This window comes from Hyla sarda, chromosome 11 (genome assembly GCF_029499605.1).
Source record: "Hyla sarda isolate aHylSar1 chromosome 11, aHylSar1.hap1, whole genome shotgun sequence".
NCBI classification, from domain to species: domain Eukaryota; kingdom Metazoa; phylum Chordata; class Amphibia; order Anura; family Hylidae; genus Hyla; species Hyla sarda.
Genome location: NC_079199.1, coordinates 44,532,785 through 44,553,537, shown reverse-complemented (window position 1 = coordinate 44,553,537; position 20,753 = coordinate 44,532,785). Strand labels below are relative to the sequence as shown.

Here is a 20,753-nt window from a genome sequence, read left to right as displayed (position 1 = left end):
AAAAATATATATATTTTTTTTACATATGCAAAAGTCGTGAATCACCTGTAGGGTATTAAGGTTCACTTTACCCCTTGTTACGTTGCCTGAGGGGTCTAGTTTCCAAAATGGTATGCCATGTGTTTTTTTTTGCTGTCCTGGCACCATAGGGGCTTCCTAAATGCGGCATGCCCCCCAAAAACCATTTGTCGCTCCTTCCCTTCTGAGCCCTCTACTGCGCCCGCCGAACAATTAACATAGACATATGAGGTATGTGCTTACTCGAGAGAAATTGGGTTTCAAATACAAGTAAAAATTTTCTCCTTTTTACCCCTTGCAAAAATTAAAAAATTGGGTCTACAAGAACATGCGAGTGTAAAAATGAAGATTTTGAATTTTCTCCTTTACTTTGCTGCTATTCCTGTGAAACACCTAAAGGGTTAATACACCTACTGAATGTCATTTTGAATACTTTGGGGGGGTGTAGTTTTTATAATGGGGTCTTTTATGGAGTATTTCTAATATGAAGACCCTTCAAATCCACTTCAAAACTGAACTGGTCCCTGAAAAATAGTGAGTTTGAAAATTTTGTGAAAAATTTCAAAATTGCTGCTGAACTTTGAAGCCCTCTGGTGTCTTCCAAAAGTAAAAACTCATAAATTTTATGATGCAAACATAAAGTAGACATATTGTATATGTGAACCCAAAAAAAATATATTTTGAATATTCATTTTCCTTACAAGCAGAGAGCTTCAAAGTTAGAAAAATGCAAAATTTTCATTTTTTTCATCAAATTTTGGGATTTTTCACCAAGAAAGGATGCAAGTTACCATAAAATTTTACCACTAAGTTAAAGTAGAATATGTCACGAAAAAACAATCTCGGAATCAGAATGATAACTAAAAGCATTCCAGAGTTATTAATGTTTAAAGTGACAGTGGTCAGAATTGCAAAAACGCTCCGGTCCTTAAGGTATAAAATGGCCTGGTCCTTAAGGGGTTAAGTCCCCCCCTTCTAAAAACTTTTTAATTTTCCACCTACAGACCTATTTGAGAACTTTTTTTTTGGTCCACCAATTTTACTTTGTAATGACGTCAATCATTTTACCACAAAATCCATGGCGAAACAAAAAAAAAATTATTATTAGCATGTTTAAAATTGCCCTATTCTGACCCTTATAGCTTTTTTTTTCCATATACGGGGCTATACGAGGGTTTCTTTTTTTGTGCAATGGTCTGAAGTTTTTATCGGTACCATTTTTGTTTTGATGGGTCTTTTTGATCGCTTTTTATAAATTTTTTAGGGTTTACAAAGTGACCAGAAATACGCAATACTGGACTTTAGTATTTTTGTAATATTTTTATTTTGCAATTAAATTAACATTATATTTTTATAGTTCGTACATTTACGCACGCGTTGATACCACATATGCTTATGTTTATTTTTGTGTACATATATTTTTTATGGGAAAAGGGGAGGGATTCAAACTTTTGTTAGGGAAGGGGTTAAATCACATTTATGATTAACAATTTTTACACATTTTTTTGTCCCTATAGGGGACTAATACATGCAATCATTAGATTGCATACACTGTTCAATGCTATGCCATAGCATAGCATTGATCAGTGTTATTGGTGCTCCATTGGAGAATCGATCAGACGGCGGGGAGGCAGGTAATGGCCCTCCCGCCATCCTCTCAGCTGATCAGGACATTGTGATTTCCCCGTGAATATCCCAATCAGCTCCAATGAGCTGCCAACAGTGCATTTTCGGCATTTTTAGAAAGTTGATTGCGGCATCTAAAGGGTTAATGCTGGGCACTGGCCTGATTGCTGGTGTCCGGCATTAGCCGCGGGTCCTGGCTGCTGATAGCAGCTGGGACCGAAAGGATATAAAGCCAGCTCAGCTCCTGAGCTTGCTTGATAGACCTGCCACACGGCCGCACCGTATATACATATGGCACAGGTTGTTAGGGGTTAAAGGGCTGTCTCATGAAGACAACCTCTCAGCAATAACTATAAAACCACTAATGTTCTTCTGTAGCAATTCTCTCTTCTGGCTCATAAAGGAGGATTCTTAAGGGGAGGACCAATTCCTATGATGTTCTTATTCCTGCACAGGGCAAATAGACTGGGGCTTACCCATGAGAGGGACATTTTTGACCCCCTGCTTGTGAAAGCCTTTACTGTGCTAGATAAATATATATGAGAAAGTATAAATAATTGATAACATTAGGTAGCATTGGGCTAAAGCTCTTTAATTACTTTCTTATTGCTCACCTGCTTTCTTGCAAAAGAAATTAATAAAAAAAAGACTAAGTGCAGGCCTACAGCTCTAATGGAGGCACCTAGTTAAAATTTGATGCTGAGCTGCTTACAAAGATTTACTTGTAGGATAATACCACATAATGATCCTGAATGTAGAAATCAATGGGACAAACAAGAGTGAGGCAAGAATATATATCGCACATCAGGAACCAGATGAAGGAACCTTACCGCTCATAGTCACACTTTTAATTACTTTAATCACAAATTAAGATCTTGTTTTTCGGAGTTTGGCTGCTTTGCCTTTGTTTAGTGAACTGGTCCCTGGAGAGCCAGACAGGCTTTGATTCAAGTCTCCACAGTCGTATGTTATCTTTAGAGAGCACTTCAGCTTTCAGTGGAATTTCTCGTGATCTTCCAATGCAAAGGGTCCATGTACAGGGAAACACTTGCTCCATCACTGTGACATAAAAAAAAAAAAAAAGTAGCTAGCTGACATTGTTTATTCTATGTGGAAAAATAACTTGATCCTTGTTTATATATCAGACAGTGTGACGGGAATAGCTCTAGGATATTATTAATGGCACATTTTTGATTGTGGTCCTATAACAGATTTTGCAATAGGGCCAAGGAACTTTGTGTTACACCTCTGATGCAGTGTCTATGGACTTTCAGACTAGTAGGTTGGATTTACAACTAACACCCTTCTATTTTTATAGGGTTATTCCAGGATCTTTTTTTATCTGACTATGCTACAGGGGCTGTAAAGTTAGTGTATTTCATAATATAGTGTCTGTATAGTGGTCTCGCAATTTTTCTGTGATTTTTTCCCCGATTTTTAACAGCATGTAAAATTTATTTCGTCTCAGGTTTTTGCAGCCCAAGACATTACATCACTAGTCATATGACGACAGGGAGCCTGTCCTGCTTCGGTGGGTGAAGCAACCACTGGGTGGCAGAGGGATAATTCTGCAACTAATTGTATTTTTGGAACAGCTGTAGACACCCTGGCTAATAAACTCTGGTCTTTTGCATGGAATGCAGCTCATTTGTGTTTCGCTGGGTGGGGTGGCTTATGTGTGGGAGGGAGAAAAGTCACCTCACACTTACAAACAAGGAATCGTATGACTTGTAGTTGAAGAAGGGAACTCCAACAGGAAATCGCCAGCTCACAAAAAGATAGCCACCGCTTTATTGTAATCTCACAACATAGCCATTTAGCCCCAAGACAAGCACAGATCCTTCCTTAGCATGTCCATTACTGTCTGGCAGATAAGTACTAAAATCACCTTATGGTGGATAACCCCTCTAATGTTATCAGTTATGACCCACACATTTAAGGTATTGTCTCATGAAGACACCTGTTTTCTAATAGCAGTTGGCCCTCAGATCTTCTGATCCTTAGATCTTCTGAGAAATGTAGTTTTATATCTCAGCCATTTAAATGAATAGCCAATAAATGGATGGGCTGCATCTGTGTGAATGTGAGCTGCTCTTGCCTAGTAGTTCTCCACGTTGGCTCATAGGGATCACATCTCTCTGTGATGTTCATCTGCCTCATAGGGCTTATGGACAGGTGTTGACTTGATGGGCAGCTACTTTAGTTTTTAGTTTATATTCAAGACAGTTAAAAAGCAGATCAGCTGATCTGAGAAAGAGGGGGTTACCCTCAAAACGTGTCATCTTTATTTTTTATTTTTGCTACAATAAAAGTGATCCATCTCTGGATCTTTTACAAGAAACTCTGTGACTCTGATGTTTGAGCTAGCAGTGCCTGGAACCAATGGTCTATTTTCTCTATTTTCTTCTACATACTACTACAGGATAGATTCCTCTGATTCCTGGAGACCTTCTGGCTGAGCAGCAGGCTACATCAGTATACCTCTATATCGAGGTGATGTGCTTTATTTCTTCAGTTACAAACTGAGCGGCCACCCATAAGGGGTAAAACTACCTGACTACTTGTTAGCCACCTAATCCTTAGGTAGTACACGAGGCAGCCTACGCAGTCTTCCTTTTTTCTACATTACCACAGGTTTTCCACCATAAGGTAATTTTAGCCCTTACCTGCCAGATAGTAATGAATATGCTTAGGAAGAATTTATGCATGTCTTGGAGCTAAATGGCTGCATTGTGAGTCCACTATAACGGTATGGATTTCTTTTTGTGACATGGCTATTTCCTGTTGGAGTTTCCTCCCTCCAACTATGAGTCCCAGAATCCCTTGTTTGGAAGTGTGAAGTCACTTTTCTCCCTCCCACCCCCACCCCAGTCGTTTCACCTACTATTGGAGCAGACAGGCTCTCTTTACACATCTGACTAGTGATTTAATGTCTTGACTGAAGACAATCAAACACAGGTACAGACACTATATTATGAACTAAACTAACTTTCCAGACCCTGTAGCATAGTCAAATAAAATAAATCCTGGAATACCCCTTTAAGTTAATTTCATAGAATGTGGCTAAGCATTGACAGACATTGAATATGTAATACCAACTGTACCTGACCGATGATAAATGATGTGTTATTGTACAGTAAGCAACATCATGTTACATATAATGATGACCTATAGAGCATCAATGGTGGCCCAATGTAAAGGACATCTTTTGAAAACCATACATATTAGTTAAACTTGGAGAGTGGAAATTTTTTATATTTTGCTGACTTTTACATAAATTGTCAGCATTGTGCTTAGTGCGCATTGTGCCACTGTCTTATAAATCAGCTTAGGGTTGATCTGATGAGGCACATAGCATGAAGATGTAGAGTAGAATAATAGAGAGGTGGCTGGTGTGTTGGTTCACTTTTTACTCATTATATTTGCTTGACATCTCCTGGGTTTAAGTGGTTCATGCTAATGGTTTTATACCATGTTGACATAACACAATGGAAAATCAGGTTCTTTATTTAAGGCGGAAAGCAGGATGTGTGCAAATAACTACTAAAGCAGATACATTCTCAAAATTTAGTTAAAATAGGACCTTTTAGCTCTCCTTAGATGTTTATTTTAGGAAACACTTGTATTTTCTATAAAACAACAATTCTGGAGTTGTTTTTATTTACAGTTCTGCCATTCCTCTATTACTTGTCCTAGAAATGAATCATTAAATTAACAACTGGGCGTCCACTTATTAAAGGGATGTGCTGTCAGAGTGTGTAGGGACGTAATGTGGAAATCTGGTATTATTAGTGACCCCCGGCCAGAAGGGGATCAGAGGATGTTTACCCCACTAGGATGGTGAGGCCGGGCAATGAAAATAAACCACAGATCCAGATTTCATAAAATAGTAGTTTGTAGTCTACTGAAGCTGTTCCTTTAGGTAAAATAAGAGTGGCTGTTCACAGAATGTGGCACTTATGTGGTTGTGACATCTGAACTCTTTTGGTTGCTGGGTTACTATTAGCTCCTTTGCTCTGCTATGCTGTCTATTCCTTTCAGCTTACCCGTTGAGAGCTCTTTCGCACATGCAGTCATAAGTCACAAGATAGCCTCTTTTAGGCAATGTCATTTGAACAAAGGTTGCATAAATCAAATGTGCAAGCGAATATCAGAAACTTGGTAATGTATCTTATTAGACAAAATGCTTCTTCCTCCTCTTATCAAACCTTATTTATCTCGCCCCTCTCCTGCAAAACTGTAGTCCACTCTGAATACCAACTTTGTCCTGTGTCTGCAAGATGAGCAATACAAGTCTATGAAGGGGAAAGGAGAAAGCTCTGCCCACCAGATCTTGGCGAACTGTACCCAAATGCAGCAGTTATGTCATAACGATTTGGAGAGACATTTGGTTTCATTAGAAACACAAATAAGTGGGGTTGTACTTCCAAACTATCTTTTATGGGAAGTAGCTCTAGTATGTAAAATACCAAAATATGAAAGTCCAACTTTGACGGCAGGCAAAGAAGTGTGGTTATATGCCCTAAAACACCAAATATTTAACCATATAAAATATAAAGATGTCCCGATAGCAGTGATCCAACACCTTATGCCAGCTACAAACTTAACACAATGGGTTAGACGGGGTATCACCAGACTTGGGGATATAAGTACAGACGGCTCTCTGTTGCCATTTGAAGCTATTTCTAGTAAATTTGAAATACCATCAAAATACTTTTTTAGATATCTCCAGGTGCGCAATTGTATAGCTTCCTTTGTATGGGATTCAGGTACAGGAAGGAATACATGTGAGGAATATTTTTTAGGAAATAGAGAAAAGAGGGGAGGAATAAGTAAAGCATACAAAGCCCTCCAATCGATAGGACTACTGCCGCAGATGTCTTTTTAAGAGAAATGGGAGAAAGATCTGGGCATAAGAATTCCAGAGATAGTATGGGTTAAGGCATTCCTAATCCCATTTAAAATATATCATTGTGTGTCCCATTTGGAGTCCTCACGCAAACTCCTCTATCGATGGTATATCACCGGGAGAAGATGGCCAGATTTAACAAACAGTCCTCTCCCCTCTACTGGCATTGCAGGAGAGAGAAACATATTTAGTGGGATTGTAGGGAGGTGCAAAAGCTGTGGGAAAAAAATCCACCAATTATTCCGAGAATTATTAGGGGTAGAGCTAGATTTTAAATGAGGGCTCAGAACTGACTTGTTATAACTAGGCCTGGAGCCAAACTTAACTATAAACACAACTATTATTTTCAATACACTATCAGTCACAAGAAACATTATTGCAAGCGGTTGGAAAAGTAGGGGACTCCAAAATATTTCACAAGTACTGAATTCCCTTAAACAAATATATATTATGGAAAACTTAAGATTGGAACGATTAGCAAACACTAAAGCAAGAGGTAGGAGCCAAGAGATTTGGGAATACTTTGAGAAAGAATTAGAAGAGATGGGAAAGTCCTCCCTCCTATAATATAAACAGGGGGATGGGAAAATTGAAAGGAGAATCTATAACTACAACTTGCTCAGTGAGGCTTTGATAGAGGATACTAGGGAGAAGCGGTTTGGATAGTCTCAGTGGTTAGGAAGTCTGAGGGTTAAGAATGAATGGAATGGAAGGGATTGTAAGGATGGGAGAATTAGTGTAATCTTTAATTCTACATTAAACTGATAGATTGTGTATTTTGGAGATATTATGTTATCTTTCTTTTCCTTTTATGTTGTTATTGCTTGAAAATCCAATAAAAATAATTAAAACACAGATCTTGGAGAACTGTAACTTATAGATAAAGTCTGCAGAGCAGAAATCTGCTGAAAAGCATCTTATACACTTTCTATAATGGCCAGAAATGGAGCTGATTCTTATGTACACATACAGGGCAGCTTAACCTGCAAAGTCACCAAAAATAACAGGTACGCTTTAATCACTTAGAGGTAGAACACTCTAGTCATTGCTGACAGCAGTTTAGCTCCCCATTTTGTAAGGGGGACAAGATTCCCTCTTACAACATTTCATTGTTTAGCCCCAAAATACATACAATCCAACACATTGTTAAATAACCTAAGCCCTGCCTATTGGGATTGCAGCATGAAACAGTGCAACTGACCAACAGACATGGGACTCTAGTAAGACCATCTAGGCAGGAAAATACAATAACCTAAAAGTTATAATCCTCCTTTCAGACGCAGGTCTTAACTTTACAGGAACACCCAGTTGTCAATTGATGCAGGTATGGAAGGATCATGTAGAGGATCATGAAGAGATCCTACTACAATAGAGCATTTATTTCATGAGTAGAACAAACAAGAGAGAAAATGTGTTACATTTTGAGTAAAAATGTGGTTATCTGGTTTAGAAAACCTATTATTAGACAGGTGAGATAAAAATGAAGGGGTCCTCTTTGGGATTCTAATGTCTTGGACAGAGTACAGAATGCAAATTACAAAGAGCACCCTTTAAGGATTCACAAACAATCTTTTGGTTAGTCATTTTAGCCATTGCTAAATCACCAAAGCTGTTGATAATAAACAGTATCCGGAGACTGAAAATAACATATACCCAAGGTAGTGGACTACTAGTCACAACTGCAGCAAAATCACAGAGCCAAAACCTACCGTTAGGTAAAGATGAAATTCAACTTTAATGAAAGCTGAGATTTAAAAAAAAAGTACAAAAGATGGACAACACTGGTCACCTAGACAGTACAAAAATCATAATAAATGCACACAAAAACTTTTAAAAGCTATAGTGTAGTGTAATAGAGTGTTGTGTAAGGGTGAAGGGAGGTACAGTAGATGATAAGCAGTCAAAACCAATAGGAGGGAAGGATGAATGTGCCCACCCTACAAGCTGTATCCCCCAATGATACTGACCCTGCCTTTTGAGGGACCCATCTCCTTAACAGGATGGACAAAACCACTGTGACATTTCCACCTTGGCGCTAATGTGTACAGGATAACATAAAAAAAGGGAGGGAGGGATGGGATGACAGGGCTGTAGTTGGTAATACCCAGGTGTCCTAGATGATAAACGGAGACCCTAACACAATTAACAATCTATAAAAATCTGTGTCAGGTGTTCAAAAATAAAAGTGAGAAAACACAAGAACTGTGAAAACACACAGAACAAGCTTAAACTCTTATGGATGATAGGTACAGCTAAATATAAATATCCCTTAACTTTTAAAGTGTACAGAACTATAGGCACTTTAAAACAAAAACATGTTTCTCCAGATAGGATACAAGGTGGGTTCATCAGGGATAGGAAATAAGATGTAGTAATGGAGCAGCATGTATCACATGATGAACAAGGGAGCCCAATGATGTTAACTTGGTACCCTAAAAATTATTTAAGAAAGATAACCAACAGCCAATATAATGAAATGGGAAGTGTATAGTGTTAGCCTTGATGATAAGAGCTAAGTAAGAGATAATAAGAGTTAGCCTATATATCTCCATATACAAATAGACATGAAATTAATGCTAGGGATATGTATAATATGATTAAGTGAAAGGGTACTTATAGTACAATGCACTAAAGTATTAGTGCTATGGATTTCAAAACTGCACCGGTTACTGAGACACTGAAAATCAATAACAGTACCTAAATATACATAAACAAGAAAATAATATCACAGTAATCATATATAGGAGTATCCCAATAAATGAGAGTACACAGCCTGATAGAATTCAATGCAAAAGGCATAACTAGACCCCAGAGATAGGCAATAACTGGAGGAAAAAAGCGGAGGTAGCACCGGGTGCGGTGTAGGTCTTTAGCCGGTATAGGTGGTTACCCAGGTAGGGGTAGCGTGTTCCTTGCCGGTGATGGTAGCTTGGTATGCAGGCCAGCAGCGTGTGGACGGAGCCCAGAGGAGAGTCTGTAGAATAATGCAGAAGTATAGGAGGAAAAAAGCTGCGATGGCGCTCCCAAGGAAGTAACCCAAGTCGTGGGTATTGATGCAAAATAATTTATTCTTACAGCATAAGAAATCAAAGAAAATAATAAATAAATATAAAGCAAGACGCATTTCGGGAGTCACAGCTCCCTTTTTCAATTGCAGGTGGTTGCTGTATGGGACATTGAATGCATTTGAAAAAGCGAGCTGTGACTCCTGAAACGCGTCTTGCTTTATATTTATTTATTATTTTCTTTGTTTTCTTATGCTGTCAGAATAAATTATTTTGCATCAATACCCACGACTTGGGTTACTTCCTTGGGAGCGCCATCGCAGCTTTTTTTCTCCTATACTTCTCCAGAGATAGGCAAGGCACAAGATAGATGCATAGTACTTAGCTGGACAAACACTGGACAAACATTGTGGCAAACAATCCTCCTAAGGCCGAGAGCTGTGAGGCAATAAGACCCGTTCAGCGATAGAGTGTCTTCATGATCAAAATACTGTTTGCGAACCAAGCTCAAGGAGACTGGTTGTAACTCCTTCAATGTTTGATTTGCCTTTCCGTATTCTCAAGGTATGTATCAATATATTGTAGGAAAGAACTGTTTCCTATTGACTAGTTTCAGACTTTGTAAGGTGGTATTAAAGGGTTCTGCTTTAAAGACACAGTTTTAAGCCAACACATTTCACAACAAAACTATAACACTCATATAACAAATAAAGGTATTCAATATTATCTCCACAGAGACTTCAGATCAGTATTTCTGTCAAAGAGACCTCTTTAACTTGATAAAGTTAAACATCAACTTTAAAACCTGCTTTTAATGACTAATTGTATCCACTTACCAGGATTAGAGGGTTACTCTATACACTCACTCCTTTTCTTGAGAGGCCCTCAAGAAATAACCCATATCCGATAAGTCCCCAAATATCAATGGACTGAACCTTACTGGCCAGTCTACAGGACAGCCAACCTTCTATTCATTAGTTACTAATCTCCTTCAGGCTGCTACTACCCACCACCCCTCCAAGACCCAGCTACAGCTTCAAGTAAAGTTGAAGTCTACTAATCCCCTTTGACATCTCTCCTGGATGACTTCTTTCACAGCCCCCCAGCAAACTCCCCAGGCTTTACACCTCCCATGGCTGACAACACATCCAGCCAAGGCCAATTTAACAATATTCTGCACATTCTGCATTCGGCGAAGTCAGACCACTGGGACCCCAACAATCTCCTGGCACCCAGGCTCTCTGCATGAATGAGGCGTGATGACCTCAAAGTTCTCAGAAGACCCCTCCATGCATCTCTGGGAGACCCAGAGATACAGTGATTGTGTATTTCCGTCTCTCCCATACAGATACATGGAGGGGGCGTGTTGACCACCGCCTTGTGCTGTGGTCGACACAGTGTCATTCGTGCAGAAAGTAGGGGCGCTAGGCAAAAGATCACGAGGGGTCCCAGTGGTCTGACCCCCCCGTGATCTGACACTTATCCCCTATCCTGCGTATAGGGTATACTTTTTTTTCTACTGGTCTACTCATTTAAGGTGAACCCCTATAAAAATATCACAGAGATGTGCGCCATCACTTGTGGCTGCTGACTGCAGCATTGTTCTGTCTCATTCAATGATTGGCTGAGCAGTCATTTCCACTGGATCATGAGAGCATTAAAATGGCACCAGCAAGGGATCAGGTAGGTGAGTATTGCTTTTTTTTTTATTATTTATCGTGCAGGACAACACCTCTAAGACACATACTGATGGGGTTCCTTGAGAAACGAATTGTAAAACATTATCCTAGTCAATTAGGGGGGATTTCTAAGCAGATGTCAGAATGATAAAGTGTGACACAAATTTTACTCTGAAAACAAATCTTATAAAAGTAACAAAGATGCTACTCAGTGTTATATAGTGTTGACCTTTCACCTGGGATTGTAGAAATAAGTGGCTGCTTGCACTAGTGCGTTACCATCTCCATTATAAAGAATGTTTGTTTCCAAGAACGGTGTTCATGACACTAGACTATGACTTTACTTGTCTGTTCATTTCTGTGAATGTTTTTTTTTTTTTTTTTTGGAATAAGTAAAAACAGAAAAAACAAAATGAGAATTCTTTTTTTGCACAGCTCACCTTGGATCAACTCAGCTAAAAAACACACAAAGTAAGCCAAGTAAGTCACAGTCTAGTAGTTTGTAGCATTTTACTAGCTCATAGTTTTTAGTAGTTGTAGGTTATATTCTCCAAGTATGTGGTGTTGTGACTCTTCCTTCCCCAGAAATACTTGTGATAATATTTTTAGTATACAATTTAAAGACAACAATCTGGAATATGGACGTGCAGATATTTCGGGGGGGCAGGGGCTGGGGTAAAAAAAAAAAAATCTTCCTGACATTATATGCAGTCCTATTAAAACTAACCTATCAATACCCAAGGGAGATTGTACACTCAATTGATGCCCCAGAAAAACACAAATGCACAATGAGGGTACATTCACATGGGCGGATTTGCAGTGAGTTTTCAGTTGAGGGTCAACGAAACCTGAAGCAGATTTTCTGCTGAGGAAAGTTATTCGCAGTGATTCTGCCCCTGTAAATGTACCCTAAGACAAGATTAAAAACTTAAAAAATTGTGGAGGATCACTAGCAGTAATGAGCTAACATTTCATACATATACACAATAGTGAAATTTTTTTTTTAAACACCCTGAAAATTCACACCTGAGAATCAAAGTGAAAAATGCAATATGACCTAAAGTAGAAAGTGCTAAATATTCTAAATATACACAGAAAATTCCCACATATTTAGATAAAAAACAGTAATCAGAGCACCTCCCCGCCGCAGCCACAAAATTGTCATTACGACTTGGATGCACATACAGTACATTTATTAACCACATACCTAGACCACGCATACAGACGTGATCACTTACATAGACACACATATGCATGATTTTGACGCATGGACACACTTATGCACACAATCACCACATAGTCACACATACAACTCACAATCACCAGTCACACATACAACACACACTCACCACAGCCACACATATAACACACACTAGATAGCTATAATATGCATACATACATACATACAGTACAGACCAAAAGTTTGGACACAGCTTCTCATTCAAAGAGTTTTCTTTATTTTCATGACTATGAATATTGTAGATTCACACTGAAGGCATCAAAACTATGAATTAACACATGTGGAATTATAGACATAACAAAAAAGTGTGAAACAACTTAAAATATGTCATATTCTAGGTTCTTCAAAGTAGCCACCTTTTGCTTTGATTACTGCTTTGCACACTCTTGGCATTCTCTTGATGAGCTTCAAGAGGTAGTCACCTGAAATGGTCTTCCAACAGTCTTGAAGGAGTTCCCAGAGATGCTTAGCACTTGTTGGCCCTTTTGCCTTCATAGGGTTAAGGTCTGGTGACTATGGAGGCCAGGTAATCTGGCGTAGCACCCCATCACTCTCTTTCTTGATCAAATAGCCCTTACACAGCCTGGAGGTGTGTTTGGGGTCATTGCCCTGTTGAAAAATAAATGATGGTCCAACTTAATGCAAACCAAATGGAATAGCATGCCGCTGCAAGATGCTGTGGTAGCCATGCTGATTCAGTATGCCTTCAATTTTGAATAAATCCCCAACAGTGTCACCAGTAAAGCACCCCCACACCATCACACCTCCTCCTCCATGCTTCACGGTGGGAACCAGGCATGTAGAGTCCATCCGTTCACCTTTTCTGTATTGCACAATGACACAGTGGTTGGAACCAAAGATCTCAAATTTGGACTCATCAGACCAAAGCACAGATTTCCAATGGTCTAATGTCCATTACTTGTGTTCTTTAGCCCAAACAAGTCTCTTCTGCTTGTTGCCTGTCCTTAGCAGTGGTTTCCTAGCAGATATTCTACCATGAAGGCCTGATTCACACAGTTGTTCTTAACAGTTGTTCTAGAGATGTGTCTGCTGCTAGAACTCTGTGTGGCATTGACCTGGTCTCTAATCTGAGCTGCTGTTAACCTGCGATTTCTGAGGCTGGTGACTTAGATGATCTTCTGCAGCAGAGGTGACTCTTGGTCTTCCTTTCCTGGGGCGGTCCGCATGTGAGCCAGTTTCTTTGTAGCTCTTGATGGTTTTTGTGACTGCTCTTGGGGACACTTTCCACCTAGAACATGACAAATTTTCAGTTGTTTCACACTTTTTTGTTATGTATATAATTCCACATGTGTTAATTCATAGTTTTGATGCCTTCAGTGTGAATCTACAATTTTCATAATCATGAAAATAAAGAAAACTCTTTGAATGAGAAGGTCTGTCCAAACTTTTGGTCTGTACTGTACATAGAGTCACATATATGCACATTCCTACAGAAATGAATGGCTACTTACCTTGCTCCTGGTGAGGCCTGGAAAACACATGAAGTAACATGACAAGGTGCAACTGTGGAGATCACTTCATCCTCATTTTAGAGACCTGTCCCTGTGTAGATCATGGCACTGCAGGGGAATGCAGGACGGTAATGGGTTAACTCCCTCTCTCCCCTTCATGCTTCTCATTGTAGTTTCTGCTGCAGTCGGGACTAACAGGTGGGGCTCTGCAGAGCTATGATCTAGCCATTGTGTATGGCTGCTACTTCATAGATCGTTGCACTCTTTCCGTATACCACTCCTGCCCTCCTGAACTGTGCCGGTCACTTACAGCAGCAGAAAGTACAAGGGAAGCCAGGAGCAGGAAACCTATAACTGCCTGAAGACCTCTAAGGTACTATACAGGACAGATGAGGACACTGCAGAGAAGCTAGGAGCTGAAGAATTTACCTAGTGCTCCCCCATCCAGCCTGTCACAGTTCCTTGACCTCCTGTATCAGTAAGTGCTTTCTCCTCATCCAGAGTTATGCGTACTTCCACCAGTTTGAGAAGGGGGGACTCCCTCCAATCCAGATGGCAGCCACAGTGTAAGTCAGTCAGGAAGAGACACGTACTATGCTCTCTGTTCCTACCTGCTGTATCTGGAGCACAAGCCCTCGATCTTCCTGCCCCAGCTGGCATTTTTACTTACTGCCTGGGAAAATGTCTCTTATAGGAGAGGCATCAAAAGGACAAGGGCTCAAGAACCCTTTCTAGTCAACCTGTTCATGTCCCTGACCTTAAATGTCAGGCTCCATTAGGTGGAGCTCTGTTGACAGTTCCGTCAAGTTTAGCGGAGAGAAAAACGGTGCAAGCTCTATGTTTTCTCTGCTTAATTCCTGTAGAATTACCATGTAAGTAAATGGGGTCCGTCAGGACCCGGCCGTAGCCATGTGCATCCGACCAGTTTCAGAGTCTGATCAGCTTCAACAAATGAAAAAGAGCCAATCGGACCCTTTAACGGGTCGGATGCAAACTGCAGTGGGAACCCAGCCTAATACATTGTCATTGGTTTGTTAATTTTATGTTTTTTCCACTGAAAATAAATGATAGGGGCTATTGATAAAAACTTATATGGCCACTATTTTAGAAAAAAAAAAGTTATGTGTGCTAAAACTTGGAAAAGCATTTTTTCTTGATGTGCTCTCTAAAATAGCACATGCAAAAAATTAAATCTGTCAATGCACCATCATAAGACCCAAAGTTTTTATTAGAAACTATGAGCACGACAAAAAGGGCCTGACCTTTCAAATGCCTTGTTCTGCTTTCTGTATCATTTAAATTCTATTTTCTAATAAAAACTGATCACATAATCCAGTTACTTTTAATTTTAGTAATTCAACCAATAATGGCTCAAAGTACTGGTGCCTGTCAAAGGCCCACTTTCTGTGAACCCGTAATGGCAAAAAAAACTAAACTTTTCAGGGTTCTTGAAAGGCTATTGTGGCCTGGAATGCAAAGCGGAGGGGGAGGGGCCTTGGTGGCAGGAGGCCCTACAATATATCTATACTGAAGGCAGCTGTAGCAGACACAGTGCATACAGGTGAGCAGAATAAGTGTTAAAAAAAGGAAGGATCCCCGATTGTTACCTGTCCCTGCCTATTGAAGCACTTCCAATCTCTCCCTCGCTATCCTTATCAGACTACTTCCCTTCCCCCCACCTCTTAAATTTATTATTCACAAAAAATAATTAAAAAAGTAATTGAAAAGTATGGGAGGGATTTATCAAAACCCCTGTGGAGGTGCAGTTGCCCATGGAAACCAATCAGATTGCTTATTTTATTATTTGGATGCCCTTTTAAAAATGAAAAAAGCTAACTGATTTGTTGCTATGGGCAACTGCACCACTCTTCTTCTACACAGGTTTTGATAAATTTTCCCCTAGGTCTGTAGACCGATTAACTTACTGAAGTATCACTTCACATGCTACCCATAAAAGTCTATGGAAGGAAAAAGCTTCAAGGTTAGAGAGAAACAAAAATGTTGCTGAAAGATCTCGTAAGTGTTACATCTCACACCAGTGTTCACTTTATAGCTTATACTGCTCAGTACTGCTCTATGATGCTACTGCCTCTGTGTGCTGTAGAGATATGACTGAAAAATTGTGTGAACATAAAAGGGCTGAAAATAAGGCCCAAAATACTGTATGTTTGTATACCCATGCTATAAATGGACACTAATGTTACGGTATCCATAACATGTGACTTTTATTTGGGTGGCTGTCTATTGTCCTAATGTTCACACAATGTTTACGGCTGGTATTTTCATCTGTAAAACAATTGACCGATTTTTATGAAAAAAGTTCTGGAAAAAACCTTTTTAACCCCTTAAGGACTCAGGGTTTTTCCGTTTTTGCACTTTCGTTTTTTCCTCCTTACCTTTTAAAAATCATAACCCTTTCAATTTTCCACCTAAAAATCCATATTATGGCTTATTTTTTGTGTCGCCAATTCTACTTTGCATTGACATTAGTAATTTTACACAAAAATGCACGGTGAAATGGAAAAAAAAATCATTGTGCGACAAAATCGAAGAAAAAACGCCATTTTGTAACTTTTGGGGGCTTCCGTTTCTACGCAGTGCATATTTAGGTAAAAATTACACCTTATCATTATTCTGTAGGTCCATACGTTTAAAATGATACCCTACTTATATAGGTTTGATTTTGTCGCACTTCTGGAAAAAATCATAACTACATGCAGGAAAATGTATACGTTTAAAAATGTCATTTTCTGACCCCTATAACTTTTTATTTTTCAACGTACAGGGTGGTATGAGGGCTCATTTTTTGCGCCGTGATGTGAAGTTTTTATCGGTATGATTTTTGTTTTGATCGGACTTTTTGATCACTTTTTATTCATTTTTTAATGGTATAAAAAGTGACCAAAATACGCTTTTTTGGACTTTGGAATGTTTTTGCGCGTACACCATTGACTGTGCGGTTTAATTAATTATATATTTTTATAGTTCGGACATTTATGCACGCGGCGATACCACACATGTTTATTTATTTTTTTTTTACACTGTTTTATTTTTTTTATGGGAAAAGGGGGGTGATTCAAACTTTTATTAGGGAAGGGGTTAAATGACCTTTATTAACACTTTTTTTTACATTTTTTTTGCAGTGTTATAGGTCCCATAGGGACCTATAACACTGCACACACTGATCTTCTACACAGATCACAGGCGTGTATTACCACGCCTGTGATCAGTGTTATCAGCGCTTGACTGCTCCTGCCTGGATCTCAGGCACGGAGCAGTCATTCGCCGATCGGACACCGAGGAGGCAGGTAAGAGCCCTCCCGGTGTCCTGTCAGCTGTTCGGGACACCGCGATTTCACCGCGGCGGTCCCGAACAGCACGACTGAGCAGCCAGGTCACTTTCACTTTCACTTTAGAAGCGGCGGTCAGCTTTGACCGCCGCTTCTAAAGGGTTAATACCGCACATCGCCGCGATCGGCGATGTGTGGTATTTGCCGTGGGTCCCGGCCGTTGATGAGCGCCGGGACCGACGCAATATGATGCGGGATCGCGGCGCGATCCCGCTTCATATCGCGAGAGCCGGCGCAGGACGTAAATATACATCCTGCGTCGTTAAGGGGTTAAAGGCTAATAAAAGAGCATTTCAGAAATCATATGGCCTTAGGAATTATTTCCATAACATTAGTGTGCGTGTGCACTAATGGTTTTTTTACTATTGAGTTCAACAGAACTCAACAGATTTTTGTCTGGGATTTTGAGCAGTATAAGTGCCATTTTGTGGCCTAAAATGCAGTGTCCTAGTACACATATCCCACCTAGAGATGAGCAAACTTTTGAAAAATTTGATTCGGCCGATTCGCCAAATTTTTCGAAAAAATTTGTTTCGATCCGAATTTATTTGCGGCAAATCTATATTAAAACGGCTATTTCTGGCCTACAGAGAGTCTCAATAGGGGCGTAGAACACTTTGTTGTGTTCTAACACACATATGGAGCATACTGGAGTAGTGAAATAATACTGTTATTCAGAATGCAGATTACCGGCATCACTTTTAGAATCACTGCCACAGAGTGGCACAATGACAGAGCCTGGAGGTGGCATTAGTATGAGGAGACCATAAAGTGGCTGAATGACACAGCGTGGAGGTGTGCAGCATGAGGAGACCATATAGTGGCTGAAATACACCGCTTGGATGAGGCTGAAGCATGAGGAGATATATAGTGGCTGAATGACACAGTGTGGAGTTGTTGGCAACATTAGGAGACCATATAGTGGCTGAATGTCACAGCGTGGAGGTGTTGGCAGCATGAGGAGACCATATAGTTGCTGAATGACACAGCGTGGAGGTGTTGGCAGCATGAGGGCACCATATAGTGGCTGAATGATACAAAGTGGAGGTGTTGGCAGCATGAGGAGACCATAGGGCACAGCCAGGAGTTGGCAGCAGCATGAGTAGACACTAGGCCTTCACAATCCCTAAGACTATAAGATGAATTCTGAAATTGAAACTGAAAATTTTGGGTAGCTAGTGCTTCCATAGCAAAGTTTTTGTTCCCAGATCCAGGCCCAGCAGCATCAGTAAACCATATATTGCCTGAATGACACATCCTGGAGGTGGCTGAAGCAGGAGGAGACCATATAGTGTCTGAATGGCACAGCCTAGAGTTGGCGGCAGATGAGGAGACAATAGAGCCTCACAATCTCTAAGAATAAAAGATGAATTTTGACATTTCTATTGAAAATGTATGGTACCTAGTGCTACCATAAACATATATAGGTAATGTCCTAGGCCCAGCAGCATCACTAAACCATGTAGTTGCTGAATGACACAGACCAAAGCAGGCAGCAGCATGAGTACACAAGAGGGGTTCACAACCCCTAACAATAAAAGGTGAATGTTGAAATCTCTATTGAAGATGCATGTTAGCTTGTGCTACCATTCAAAAATGTAAGGCCCAAGCCCAGCAGCATCACTAAACCATGTAGTTGCTGAATGACACAGGAGCAGTCAGCAGCAGGAGTACACAAGAGGGTTTCATAACTCCTAAGATTGAAAGATCAATGTTGAAATCTAAATTAAGAATGTATGTAAGCTAGTGCTAACATCCAAAATGTAAGGTCTAAGCCCAGCAGCATCAGTAAGCCAAGTAGTTCCTGAAACACACAGTCAGGAGCAGGCATCAGCAGTACACAAGAGGGTTTCATAACCCCTTACATTGAAAGATCAATGTTGAAATCTCAATTAAGTATGTATGTAAGCAAGTGCTTACATCCAAACATTTAAGCCCCAGCAGCATCAGTAAGCCAAGTAGTTCCTGAAACACACAGTCAGGAGCAGGCAGCAGCAGTATACAAGAAGGTTTCAAAACCTCTAAGATTGAAAGATCAATGTTGAAATCTCTATTGAAGAGGAATGTTACCTCGTGCTGTCATCAAAGAAATTAAGGCCCAAGCCCAGCAGCATCACTAAGCACAGTAGTTCCTGAAACACACAGATTGGAGCAGGCATCCGCATGAGTTTAGAAGAGGGCTTCACAACCCCTAACACTAAAATGTTAATGTTGAAATCTGTATAGAAGATGTGTGTTGGTTAGTGCTAACATGAAAACATTTTAGGCACAGGCCCAGCAGCATCAGTAAGCCAAGTACTTCCTGAAACATACAGCCTGGATCAGGCAGCAGGATGCGTAGATAAGAGGGCTTCACAACCCCTAACATTAAAAGATCAATGTTGAAATCTCTATTGAGCATGTATGTTTTCTAGTGCTGCCATAAAAAATTGTAGGTAATATCCAAGACAGTCCCAGCAGCATCAGAAAACAATATATTGGCTGAATGACACAGCTTGGAGGTGGGGAAAGCATAAGGAGCCCATGTAGTGTCTGAATGGTACATCCTGGAGGTGGCAGAAGCATGAGGAGACCATATAGTGGATGAATGGCACTGCCTGGAGTTTGCAGAAGCATAAGGAGACAAAATAGTGGCTGAATGAAACAGCCTGGAGATGGCAGCAGCAGCATCAGGAGTCCTGAAAGTGACCCGGCAACAGAGTGGTGCGGTGGGTGGCAATTACAGTACCCGGTGATGAAGGTGGCTGGAATGTTTGTAACTGGGGAGCAGTGCCTTAAATCTGTTTGGCACTATCCATATTTGTGAAGTGTTGGGGTAGCACCATGGTCAATCTACTCTGATGCATCAGGCATTGGCGGGTGGAAATCCTGGCTGATCCATGCCTGATTCATCTTCACAAAGTTCAGTCTCTCCACATTTTTTGTGGACAGACGAGTTCTCCTTGGGGTGACTATGGCCCCCGCCGCACTAAACACCCGCTCTGATAGCACACTTCTGGCCAGGCAGGACAGCTTTTCCAGGGCAAACTCTGCAAGTTGCGGCCATAAATCAAGTTTGGCTGCCCAGAAGTCCAGCAGATCTTCAAGGTTTGTTGGCATGGCCATATCAAGGTATGCCACTGTGGTGCCTTGGTGGGGTGTTGCTGTCCTGAATTATAAAGGGCGCTGTTAACCCTTGTCACTCGTGACGCCAGGGTGGGGGTTAAATACTGTAATGGTGCTGGACCTATCGCCACTCTTCCCAAGAACGATAGGTGAATGCGTAATAAATAGATTGTCCACAACCACTGTCAACTGAAACTTGCAGGAACTTTTACTGAAGATTTTCTGAAGCAGGCAATAGCAATAACAGTCCAGATAACAAAGTCTATTTGTAGTTGAGCAGCGATTGACAGTTGGTTGAGATCAGATAAGCTCAATTTAGCTTTAGGAATATTCCGTTGCAGAGATCCAC

At 40.4% G+C, this 20,753-nt stretch overlaps 1 protein-coding gene across 5 annotated transcripts in view; it reads left to right on the top strand.

Annotated features, from left to right (window-relative positions):
- KCNH5 (potassium voltage-gated channel subfamily H member 5) overlaps nt 1–20,753 on the top strand; it is a 403,943-nt gene that overhangs the window by 77,131 nt on the left and 306,059 nt on the right. For 3 of the 5 annotated variants that reach the window (XM_056545664.1, XM_056545662.1, XM_056545663.1), the window contains one exon: nt 11,673–11,717. The exons of the other annotated variants lie outside the window; for them this stretch is intronic. In XM_056545664.1, the coding sequence (XP_056401639.1) occupies nt 11,673–11,717 (45 nt within the window). The remainder of the gene's footprint in view (nt 1–11,672; nt 11,718–20,753) is intronic. 5 annotated transcript variants of the gene reach the window in all.